A 13,469-nucleotide genomic window follows, 5' to 3' on the forward strand; every position below is an offset into this window, starting at 1 on the left:
TAAATTTGACATTTAACCAACATTTTATAAAACATGAAAAATTTTCTATATAATTTTCCCAAATTTTGCAGTTTATAAATCCAATATATTATAATATTTAATATCCAAGTAATTATAGATTTTGTCAAATTGATTTGATGTCCTTAAGAATATAGAAAGGTTGGACACTGTCCAGATGTTGTTACCATTGCATAAAGCAATTTTGTAACTATTCCCTCACCCCCATCTGAAGAGTCGGGCATTCAGTCTTTGGAATATTAAGTATGTTTTTTATTGATTTTAGAGAAAGAGGAAGCGGGGGGGGTGGGGGGAGAAGGGGGGGACATCAATTGGTTGCCTCCCATATGCACTCTGATCAGGGATCAAACCTGCAACTTGGGTTTGTGCCCTGACCGTGAATTGAACTGGTAACCTGTCTGTGAGAGGGACTATGCTCAACTAACTAGGTTACACCGCCCAGGGCTGAAATATCTTTTTTCCTTTTTTTTTTTTTTTTTTAACGACAGCCTTCTGCTAGTAAGGTACTTAATTTCTGCAAATGGCCAAGTTATTTAGACCTAATTTGGTACATAAGGTAGACTTGTACACTGTTTTTTGCTAAAATCAAAATATTACTAAAAGGTAGTAAGACCAGTTTAATGTGTGACTTTATAAAGTGGTTCTAAAGTTATTAATAGGTGAGACACTTCAAAATATTTTAGTCAGCCCATGCCAGGTGGCTCAGTCAATTGGAGCATCATTTTGTACACCAAAGGGTTGCGAGTTTAATTTCAGGTCAGGGCACATACTCAGATTGTGGGTTCAATCCCTGGGCACGCATAAAAGAGGCAACCAATAGATGTTTCTCACATCAATATTTCTTTCTCTCCCCCCCACCCCCCTTCCTTTGTCTCTAAAATCAATAAAAATATATCCTTAGGTGAGGATTTTAAAAAATAAAAAAATACATTTTTTGGTCAAAAGCTGTGTAATTGGATTTATGAGAAGGAGTAGGCATACTTTCCCCCATTTTCCCCACTAAATAGAACTAGAAAATTGTGTATGTTTTGTATAAAAGAAATTTAAGAAAATTCTGAAAGGTGGAGAGAAGATGGACGGACAGTTTTTAAATTGCAATAATCCTGTTTGCTTCATGGTAAAACATATTTGATCATAATTTAAACTTGATGGTTCAAAGTCAAGTTATATTTCGAAAAATATAGTTGCATATGCCAAGGCTATGGAAAAGGTATAGTACTCTTTATCCCTATTAGGAGATACTGTATTTAGATACCGTTCTGCTATTCTGTTGCTTCTTTTCTGCTTTCACTTGTTTTTATTACTATTTTATACATAGTTGGCTAGATGGAGACTGGATGATTCCCCTTCTCTGTAATATGAATTACATGGACTTTGTGACAACTATTTAAAATTATGATTATGTTTCAGTGAGTCAGCAGCCTTTAGAGTTTATAGGTAGCATAAAGTTTTGGTTTTTTTTACATCAAACTTATATTTGTAGTTGTAGAGCTGAAATTTTTTTTTAATACTTTTTTAATCCCCTTCTAACACAATTCCATTTACCTCTTCCCCAAGGAGGTTTGGGGGTGAGGGGCGGCTGTGGGAAACAGAACTTAACAGGTTCTTGAATGAGAAAAATCTTGTGTTGACTGCAATATAAGGTAGAGAGCATGGAAAAAAATTATTAGGAAAAAGGGATCCTTGGTGAGGAAAACAAGGAACGATTATTAATAGTTCTAGGACTTTTGTTCATCACAGAAATTGTATGTGAATCCCTGTGCTGAGATGTAATGCCTTGTGGTAGTAATGATGATAATACCACCTATTTTTCCTCTCTTAGGACTACAGAGACATCATTGACACTCCAATGGATTTTGCTACTGTTAGAGAAACTTTAGAGGCTGGGAATTATGAGTCACCAATGGAGTTATGTAAAGATGTCAGACTTATTTTTAGTAATTCTAAAGCATATACACCAAGCAAAAGATCAAGGGTATATAATTAAATTGTTTTCTTTTATTTGTGTTTAAATTAAATGAAATTATTAGAAAAAGTTTTGTCATTTTTATTTAAAATTTAGAGCAAAGTTGATTGACTTTCTATGTTCTTAATGGTATCCTATTGGAAAAAAGAATTGACTTCTTTATACTTTGTTCCTTCTATGAAATAACACTGGTGTCACTAATGCTTAAGGATGCCTACTTTTCCTGAAGTAGTGTAGTTAAATAGATACCACATATGTATTGTCCTGGTATATATTAGGGCTATGTGGGCTTAACTTTTGCACCTATTTTCTGCATTAATAGAAAGGACCATTTTTGTGAATGATTCATAAAAATGAGTAAAACTTTAATTTACCCTTGTTTGGCCAGATAAGACATCACAAAGGGGTGATATGTGTACATGAATCGAGAAAGAATAGATAGCTAGTTTTAGGTAGCAGTGGAAAATAGATTAAAACTCTCAGGGATCGTGTCAGTATGACCAAGTTTACAGAAAATTTTGTCTGTATAAGCCATCTGAATTCATAGTAGGGCTTTTCTTTAAGAATCTCAAAGCTTGCGAGATTCCTAATCTAAATACAAAAATAATTGTAAAAATGCTCCAGTTTTACCTTTCAACAAAAGAGATTGGGAAAAGGCAAAGTTTAAATTCTAAAAACGTTTGGCTAGAAAAAATGTTTAAATTATATGTCAATATTTTCTTTTGAGAAATGTTGGAATAGTTTCTTTTTCTTATCATAGATTTACAGCATGAGTTTGCGCCTGTCTGCTTTCTTTGAAGAACATATCAGTTCAGTTTTATCAGATTATAAATCTGCTCTTCGTTTTCATAAAAGAAATACAATAACCAAAAGGAGGAAGAAAAGAAACAGAAGCAGCTCTGTTTCCAGTAGTGTTGCATCAAGGTATTTAATTTCTTTTCAGCAGCATCAGCTGATCTATAACTTTGTCATCTAAATGATAGAACTCAGTGTTTTTTAATATTTCCTTTACTATTCCCTATATTACAGAATGATATATTTGACATGCAAGTTCCTATGATGTGGAGGATTTTTAATCTTTTAACTAAAGCTATACTAGTGTAAGTGCTTAAATTCAAACTGCTAAATCTATACAGTAAAAGCATTTTTAGGTTAGTGATGGCATCATGCTTTCTGTCATATATAACTATAGCATTTACAGTGATCCTTCACTAAATATTCCATATGAAATCCATATTTTAACATTTTTCATAATAGTGCAAATATTGGATCCAATAGTATTTATAAAACTGTTTTATACCACCTAGAGCTATAAGAATAACTAATGATACTATTTTATTTACAGCCCTGAAAGGAAAAAAAGAGTCATAAAACCCCAACTAAAGTCAGATATCTCTACCTCTCCATTCTCTACAACTACACGATTAATACCACCAAGGCACAATGCTGCGCAAATAAATGGTAAAACAGAATCCAGTTCTGTAGTTCGAACCAGAAGCAACAGAGTGGTTGTAGATCCAGTTTCCACTGAGCAACCTTCTACTTCTTCAGCAGCAAAGACTTTTATTTCGAAAGCTAATACATCTGCAATGTCGGGGAAAACAAGTAAGAATCAGTTACAGTTTCTAAATTGAAATATATACCATGATTTTTTTAATTTAAGCTTTTACTTTGCCAAAGGAAATATATTGGACTTTAGTAAATTCTAGCAGACAATGTTGGTTTATCATTATCGTTTTTCTTCTTTTAAAAAAAATTTATTTTTAATAAAAATAAAATTGAGGTTAAGGAGTGTCAGTATAGAATAATGCTTAAAAATGGCAACTCTGATCCAAAATGCCTGAATTTCAATCCTACTTTCTAGACTCACTAGCAATTTTTCAAGACTTGCCTTCATAATCTTGAAGTGAGTGGATAGCTTATAAGAAGTTCTAAAATTAAGAGTTTGTTTATGCCTTTTTTCTACTTTGAAAATAGATTTCCTAAAGAAGCTTTAAGTCCCTCAGGTTTTGTCCTCTTGGCTAATTTAGGTAATTCAGGTTATATGTAATCCCAACTTTCTTGCTTGTTTTTAGGTTAAATAACTCTTAGTTTTTAATGTTTCATATGTGTGTGTGTTTTAGTTCTAGAGAATTCTGTGAAACATTCCAAAACTTTGAATACTTTATCAAGTCCTGGTCAATCCAGTTTTAGTCATGGCACTAAGAATAATTCTGCAAAAGAAAACTTTGAAAAAGAAAAGCCAGTCAAACGTAAAATGAAATCATCTGTAATCTCAAAGACATCCACTTTTTCAAAGTCATCAGCTCTTATCGAGCAAGGTAAGGTGCTTTTGTATCTTTCAAGGTACAGTAGATCTTTCTTAAAAACGATGCTTTTGTTGGAGTTAGCTTCTATCAATTTTTTAGGTTGCTCATTTAAAAGTCACATTCTGTATTAGTTGATAAATTTAGTGAGACTTGTTTTGATTTGCAGCCTTGTGCCAAAAGCAAACTGCATTATTAAATTTTAAAGGCCAAGAAAATTTTTCTATATGGAAATGAAAACAAATTGTGGACCTGCCATTGTGGCTCAATTGGTTGGAGCATCATCCCCTACACCAAAAAGTTGCAGGTTTGATTCCTGGGCAGAGCACATACCTAGGTTGTGGATTCCATCCCTGTTTGGGACACCTATGAGAGGCAACCAATCGATGTTTCTCTCATATTTTAATCTCTCTCTCTCTCTCTCTCTCTCTCTCTCTAATTATATTTAGTTAGCCCTTATAGCAGTCTTTGCTTTTTTTTTTTTTAATATATATATATTTTACTGCTTTTTTTTTTTTTTTTTTTTTACAGAGAGGAAGGGAGAGGAATAGAGAGTTAGAAACATCAATGAGAGAGAAACATTGATCAGCTGCCTCCTGCACACTCCCCACTGGGTATGTGCCTGCAACCAAGATACATGCCCTTGACTGGAATCAAACCTGGGACCCTTGAGTCTGCAGGCCGACACTCTATCCACTGAGCCAAACCGGTTAGGGCGCAGTCTTCACTTTTTAAGGCAAATCCGTAGTTACTACATCACAAAATTCAATACACCAATCTTCACAAAATAATAATTCATCAAGGCTGTCTACAACGAGGCCATCTATTGTAATACACAACTTTTGTCTTTTACAGCTATTCTTCCAAGTTCTTTCATCTGCAGATTTTAGTTTTAAAGGCATTATGTTTGAAAGAGAAAGTAAATGATATAAATCCACCCTATGACATGTTAAAACTATTATGGCTTATTGGCAGCAATAAGCATTTTGTATCATGACTTCCAATTGTATCTAAACCATTTCATCTTCAATGTTCTCCCCAGAAACCTCTCAAATTTTAATTTTTTATTGAAATGCTCTCATTTTGATTAATGGTATTGGGATCTATCCACTAACATAAGTTTAAAATCAGGGAGTCATCCTAGCCTTGTCTTCAGCATCCAGAACTAGACAGTTGTTTCTGCCTCTTTAAAATCTCTAAAGCCTATTTCCCCCTCACCTTTCTGATTTCCATGGCCTTAATTCAGGCTTACAGAATTTCTCACCTGGACTGTTGTCTTAATTTTCTAACTGATCTCTCTGCCTCAGTTCTTAACTCTTCCTTACCCAGTCCATCTTCCACATTGCAACCAAAGTGACTTTTCTGATCATTTCTCTCTAGCACAAGTGCACAAACACACTTAAATCCTTACTTTCCAATCATATATGAAATCAGATTTTAATGTTTTTTGCATATTATGTAAGACTAGAGGCCCATTGCATGAAATTCGTGCACGTGTGTGTGTGTGTGTCCCTCAGCCCAGCCTGCACCCTGTCCAATCTGGGATCCCTCAAGGGATGTCCAGTTGCCCGTTTAATCAGGCAGTCGGACATTCCTGGCTCCCAACTGTTCTCCTCCCTGCCTGCCAGATTGCTAACCACTCCCCTGCCAGCCTGATCGACCTCTAACTGCTCCCCTGCCGGCCTGGTCCCCCTCTATCTGCTCCCCTGCCGGCCTGGTCCCCCCAACTACCCTCCCCTGCAGGTCTGGTCCCTCCCAACTGCCCTCTCCTGCAGGTCTGGTCCCTCCCAACTGCCCTCCCCTGCAGGTCTGGTCCCTCCCAACTGCCCTCTCCTGCAGGCCATCTTGTGTCCACATGGGGGCGGCCATCTTGTGTGTTGGGGTGATGGTCAGTTTGCATATTATCTCTTTACTAGATAGGATTCTTCATTACTTGGCTGTTGCCTAACATTCAGCTTTCTTATTTGCTTTCCCCCTTTTATTTCCCAGCTATTTCCTAACCTACTTGGAAGCCCTGAATATTGTTGTCCTTTTCTTCCTGTGGAGTGTCTTTTTTCCTTCTAGTTTAATGGTTTCCTGCTACTTTTTAAGTCTTACTTTAAAGTGCAATATTCTCCAGGAAGCCTTCTCCTGGGTTCTTTAGGCAAAATCAAGTACTTCTTTGTGTTCCCAGAATACCCCGTTCATTGACTTCAGTGGCCCTTAAACTGTTGATAGAATTATTCGTTTTTACATATGTCTATCTCCAGTAGACTCTGAATTCTTGTGTTTAATTATTCATTTTTAAATCACCTCAACTTAATATATAGTGGACAGTGAGTCTTTGAATAAAATAAGCAAATGACTATCTAAAGAAGATCATTTGTACTTTGGGGGTCAGGAAATGAAGGCTTTGTCTCCTCCCTTTGCTATTGACTCTGACCTTTTGTGAGTCTCTTGATGTTTTTTTTTTAAATATTTAGGAAATAAAACTCCAACCCATGACCAAAAAATACTGTTAGGAAAAAGCATTCTCTTTAAAAGCAGTTTACATCCTTTTATGGATTTCCTTTAAAATATTTTATTGCAGATCATGTACCACATCCAAAAAAACAAACAAAAAATCTCCAGAATTTTGGAAGAAAAAAGTTAGTGGTAGTGCATGTATGTCATCTTTTTGTTTTCTTCATCTAAAAGGGTATAGACTTTTTTTTTTTTTACCACAAAAAAGCAGTGCATCATGATCTCCAGATCCTACACATTTAGAATTTGATGTCCCAAATTTTCTTTTATACTTTAATAAAGCATGATGACCTTTATAGTAGAGATTGTTACATTGGTATTTTAATCATGATAATGGTGGCACACATACCAGGCATACGTTGGAGATATTGCAGGTTCAGTTCCAAACTACCTCAATAAAGCTAATATAGCAATAGAGCAAGTAACAAAAATTTTTTGGTTTCCTAGTGCATATAAGTTATGTTTACACTATACTCTGTTAAGTGTACAATAGCTAAAGAAAATAATGTACATACCTTATTTTTAAAATACTTTATTGATTTAAAAATACTAACGATCATCTGAGCATATTAGAAAAATGATGCTGATAGACTTGCTTGCAGAGTTGCCACAGACCTTCAATTTGTTTGTTTTTTTAAAAAGCAATATCTGTGAAGCACAATGAAGCGAAGTACAATAAAATAAGGTGTGCCTGTAAATAATATCATTAAACTGTTAGCCTTTTGTTGTTTTTTTCTTATGTTAGTAAAAAAAGTAATCAGGATTATGTCATTACATGTAAGTATAGTGATGGACTTATTTATGAGTTTGAGGGTCAAATAAAAAAGCAATTCCATATATTAAATGTGGTGATGTTCCCTTTTTTTACAGATCGTAAGAACAATGCTCTTGTACCAGGAAGCATTCAAGTAAATGGCCATGGAGGGCAGCCATCTAAGCTTGTGAAGAGGGGACCTGGAAGGAAACCTAAGGTAGAAATTAATACCAATAGTGGTGAACTTATACACAAGAAAAGAGGTAGAAAGCCCAAAAAGCTACAATATGCAAAGCCAGAAAATGCAGAGCAAAATAATATACACCCTATCAGAGATGAAGTAGTTCCTTCTTCAACATGCAATTGTCTTCCTGAAACTAATACTGTAAAGGAGGATTTGTTACAGAAAAAGAGTCGTGGAGGCAGAAAACCCAAAAGGAAGATAACACAAAAACTAGACTCAGGTCTCATAGTTCCTACAAGTGTTAAAATGCTAAGGAGAAGTAACCGGAAAAAGACAGATGATCCTGTGGATAAGGAAGAAGAGTTTGGGGAACTTAAAGGCTCTGAACCCCACATGAGAACTAGAAACCAAGGTCGAAGGACAGCTTTCTATAATGAGGATGACTCTGAAGAGGAGCAAAGGCAGCTGTTGTTTGAAGACACCTCTTTGACTTTTGGAACTTCTAGCAGAGGACGAGTCCGAAAGTTGACTGAAAAAGCAAAAGCTAATTTAATTGGTTGGTAACTTGTACCAAACTATTTTACTTCAAAATCATAAAGCAGGTACAATTAAGGAATATGTAGAACTAAGGCTTCTGTTTCCTTGCTGCTGTGGTGGTTTAGGGAATATTATGATTTGATTTGCAAAAAAAAGGTAAACAAACTTATAAGATACTTCACTTCTTTAAATGAATATATATATAAATATATACATATATATTTTAAATGTTTGCTATTTATTACCCTTAGGTAGTTACGCATTTCAACATTCATTTCATTCACTATTCGAAAAAAAAAAAACAACACAAAATTGAGTACCTATAATAAATTCCCTGTTTATTTCTGGAAAAGACAGTTCTACATTTTTAAGGAGCATAATATTCCTAGTGATAGAGCATTTCATGTTAAAATGAATTATTTTTTACCAAGCCAGGTACATTTCTATTGATACAGAAGTCATGCCCCCTAGGAAGACATACGTTACCAGAGCAGCAGTAAATTAACTAATGTGTTTCTTCTAAAGATAAATATAAAATTCCCACAATTTGATACCCTAAAGAGTTTAATTTTAATTGTACAATGTTCATCTACAAAGATTCTAGAGGATGCTTTTGCTGTATTCCATTTCTGCCAAACATAAGTGAAAATGTACTGATGAAAAGGAAACATATCCACATTGGAAAACATTTGACTGTCTAATTTTTCAGACCTTGATTCTTATATCAATCACTTGATCTCTGTTTATTGTGCCAAAGAGTGAGAATCAGTGCAGTGGAAAGCCTGTTTTTGACTGTCAGAACAGCATATACTTTTCAGTATTGGAAAGGCTGTATATTATTCTAAAGAGCGCGTTATTAAAGAGTTATGCTGAGATGCATCTTTTTTTGGTACTAATAGTAGAAAGTAATGCACTGGTGGGTCCTTTGACAGAGATGTTTTAGAGAAAGTGTTTAAGTGGTTAAAGGATTCAAGGAAAATACAGGAAAAAGGTATGGGATTTGATGTTTACTTATTGATCTGGATTAATGTCATTTCTAAACTTTAGACATAGCTAATAGGCTAAAATGACTTACAAAGAAATGTGTCTGTGTGTGTATGTGTATATATTGATAAATGGGTATAATTAAATATATATACAAACACATACTTATATGCTATTACCCAGATATAAATTCTTTTCTTCAGGATTTTTTAGATAGTGGTAGAATAAAAATAATTTTAAAATGTCATACTTTAGAGTTTAATTTTAAGGGGAAGATTGGTTATTTTCAATTATTAAAAGTTAAAATAGGCCAAATCACTTTTTATGCAATCATGTTTTATACAGTGGTATCATTGCACATTGTGTTTTTTCTGCACTTTTTACGGTATCCTTATCAATGCTGGTATGTCAATATACACCCTAAAGAAAAAATTCCATTTAATGATTGTGCCTTGTATTCTATTCTTTTTTTTGCATCATTAGTAAAATTAAGTTGTCTATTGTAAATGATAATTATATGACTTAGGAGAATGTATTGCTATATGTACTGCTATGGAAAAGGAAAGCAGTTATTTATTTGTTTATGGTACAGTTACTTATTTTATACCTTAAAAACCAACATAAATACCATTTCTATTGTTTAAAAATTATTGTCCATTTTTTAAGAAGTTGAAAGAATGTAGTATTTTCTGAGGACTGGTATGGTACAAAAATGTAACCAAAATTTTCAGATACTACATTTTTTTATTTAAGTGAGGATGGGAAAATATGTATCAGCATGACCCTAATGTAGAAAAATAAAGTTTTTAATTGAATCTCGACAAAATACATTACATAATTATTTCTTTACTTATTTCTGGTAGGGATAAATGTTAGCTATCATTTAATTAATTGTCTTGAAGAAGAATGGAAAGCAATGCATTTGGGCTTTTTAAATCATTTATAACTAAATTTGTACAGAAATCCTGTGAAATTAAGTAAACCATTTTCCAGATCTTAACTGGGTTGCTGTGATTTTGCAGTTGAAAAATTTCAAATTTTTCAGGTTTTTTGTATATTTATTTTTTTCTAACAAATATATTTACTATATAATTAAAATTCAGTAGCTAAACTCTTCATAATTCAGAAATGGATGGCTTGGTTGTATAGTAAAATGAGTCTTTCAGTTACACAATAATAGTGTATATGTTTGAAATTTGCCATTAAAGTAATTTGTTGCTTTTGAAGGCAATCTATTTGATACATGTTATTTCCTGATGTTATCTGCATTGTGTTAGAAAAAATAATAATAGACTATAAATCCATTTTTGTAAAAAATATGTGTACAGTTTTAAAGTGTGTACAGATAAATAAAGGAAGCACGTACACAGTCTTAGAGTGGAATATACTCTAGTGCGGTGTATGGATTAGTTCTAACTCTTGAGCAAAGAAATGAGTATTTACCATTTTACCTGCAGCAAGTAAATGTGTTACTCCTGTTCTAAAGACACTGTATATTTATGACCCTTATTTGGACATTATTAGACACTGGTTTCTTAGTAAAGCAAAAATTACTTGGATGAGATTATTTGTAATTAAAACACTTAAAAATGTATTAGTAATACCAGATATATTTAGATTTTATATTTTTATAATTTAGCTTCTATACATTGCAGAAGCTGAACTGAGAAATTTAGGTCATCACCATATTTTTGTTTTGTTTGACCACTTGGAAAATACCTTCTTTGAGACAACGACTCCTTGTATGTATTGTTTATAGGCAAAAGGAAATGTTGGCAGTTGTCTTAGATGAGCAATAAAAAAACTCAAGTTTACTGAAAATTTCAGAAATACTATATAACCTGTTACATGAATGGGAATTGTAAATCAATTTGTGTATTTTTAAGTACCTAGCCCTAATATTCTCCCTTCACCCCAACATTCTCAAATTCCAATCAAAGCTTAAACAGTTGTAAAATGTACAAATGAGCATTTTAAACATTCAGTCTAATTACAGTCTCACAACTGGGCAACTGATAAATACTTTATTAAAATTTATATATTTTTAAAATTTTATATTTTGCTATTTGCTATTATGGCATTGGACTGTTTTCTAAATACATTTCTATACTCAAGATTTGTTGCTCTTGTTTCCATTCTTTTTATTATTGCACAGCTTCACAGTTTGAAGACATCACAAAACTCATCCCCCCTAAATTTAATTAGAAAAACTATACAGAATATTTGTGAGCTTGATTGGGTCACATCTGAGACATGAATTTGGCTAATTTAGTGTCACGGAAATGGATTACATAAGATACACTGATCAAAACAATCTTCATGTGGTATGTAGGTATTAACACCTGGAATTGTCCCTTATCTGCAGTGCAGTAGATTACAATTTGACATTTTAACAAATGTATTCAAATAACATTTTTTGTGACATTAGCAACATTTACATGTTTTAAAATACGATTTGTAATATAAATTAGTTCATCCAATTAATAGTTTAATTCTAGCATTCCATTTTATACATACCAATATCTCTCTCAGATGTCAACTATAAGCAATTTTATTTTCAGTGTTCCAATGAATGAAACCTAAATGGATGTTTTTGTTTACCTAAAACTTACTTTTGAGTAGGCTTGAAAGGACCAAGACACTTGAGTATTTAAAGGGCTGTAAGTGTTCTTAGATGCAGAAAATACATGATATTAAAAGTTATAATGGGGGAAGTACTTTTATGTTCTGTGAATTACCCCATACTTAGAAAGTAGTTTTTACATAATAGTTTGAGAAATGGTTTAGTTATATTTAGTTGAGAATTTACTTTGATGTTAAAATTGGAAAAAAAATATACCTTTTCCTCTCTTTTCTCCTTAAACTTCTCCTCAGTTCCCCAAATCTCCAAGTGATTTGAACCAAATATTACTTTACTAAGAAACTATTTTTGTTCTTAATTATGCTGAGCTAGTTACTTCAAATGAAGTCATTTTGTACCAACTACAGTACCCAAGACAAGGTCAAATTAAGTCAGAAACCTGTAGGTACCACTTTGGATGTTCCACAGATAAACTTTGTACATGCTGCAGTAAAATGATTAGAAAATATCACAAGTTATAAATACATACTTATTTTTAGTTTTGATAGCTCTGTGTTGAAATATTTTTTAATGCAGATAAAATCATCAGGAAATTAATCTTATATGGCACAAACCAAATACATATAGTGGGTGGCTATGAGTTACTTCATTTAAGGAACTAAAAAAATAGGTTTGAGATGATATATAGTACACATATATGATTCAGATGTACACGTATGCTCGTTACTTTTAAGATTGTGCGTGTTGATTCATCACGATAAATATAAATTGAGACAAAATACAAAGTTACATTTTTGGACCATATTAAAACTGCAAGACATGGGGTCTTATTAAAGATTTTCTAGAAAACTGTTAAATGCTGTCACACGATATTTAGACTTGTAGAATGTAGTTCAGTTTTTAAAAAGTAACTGACCTAGAGGGTTAAAGTTGAAACTGACACATTTTCAAATTAAAATTATGCTTATTTTGTACAGAAAACAATGTTAAACACAAGCAAATCTGTTGTATGTAATAAGTAACAGAATTTAAAGACAAATTAATTATTTAGCTTTATTGAGGTTTGGGTTTTTTTCCTTCCTGCAACCTGAAGTATCATGTTATAAATGGCAGTCTCACACCAGAATAGCAGTACCCTTTCTTTTTGTACATATTGATTGGACCTTTCTTTACTGTTACGTGGACACTTTCTATGTTAGTTTTGATGCATAATTCTTTGAATCCTTTTATACTAGAATGTATGTGTAACAATTCCTGTCCCTGCAATGTAGTAACTATAAACTTATTTTTAAATAAATAGAAAACTTGTTTTTCTAAACTATTTTGTAGAGCCTCATGATTTCTTTATTATTCTTTTTTGTTTATTTGTTAACACATGAAGTACTCAGTACATAATTTCAACAGGCACTATACCAAAGAAGCTTTTATATAAATGGTGATACATTAGATTTTCCAATGCCCTAAGTATCAAAAAGTTAAAATTACTAGCCAATCAAAGGATTGTGAGTACTGTAATGTAATTTAATTCTAAAATAACTGAAGGTTAAAGATAAATCATTTGCCTTTTAGTGTGTACACTTAATGAAATAATCTTATTGACCTATTACTGGGTGATAACTATTTTCATACTCATATAT

The 13,469-nt window shown here is 32.8% G+C and overlaps 1 protein-coding gene across 1 annotated transcript in view; it reads left to right on the top strand.

Moving 5' to 3' along the window:
- PHIP (pleckstrin homology domain interacting protein) overlaps nucleotides 1–13,153 on the top strand; it is an 89,195-nt gene extending 76,042 nt beyond the window's left edge. The window contains exons 30-34 of the mRNA XM_023755195.1: nucleotides 1,841–1,993; nucleotides 2,745–2,908; nucleotides 3,330–3,589; nucleotides 4,108–4,305; nucleotides 7,663–13,153. Of these exons, the coding sequence (XP_023610963.1) occupies nucleotides 1,841–1,993; nucleotides 2,745–2,908; nucleotides 3,330–3,589; nucleotides 4,108–4,305; nucleotides 7,663–8,294 (1,407 nt within the window). The 3' untranslated portion in view covers nucleotides 8,295–13,153. The remainder of the gene's footprint in view (nucleotides 1–1,840; nucleotides 1,994–2,744; nucleotides 2,909–3,329; nucleotides 3,590–4,107; nucleotides 4,306–7,662) is intronic.
- Nucleotides 13,154–13,469: the final 316 nt, after the last annotated feature.

Source organism: Myotis lucifugus, unplaced genomic scaffold (assembly GCF_000147115.1).
Source record: "Myotis lucifugus unplaced genomic scaffold, Myoluc2.0 scaffold_71, whole genome shotgun sequence".
NCBI lineage: Eukaryota > Metazoa > Chordata > Mammalia > Chiroptera > Vespertilionidae > Myotis > Myotis lucifugus.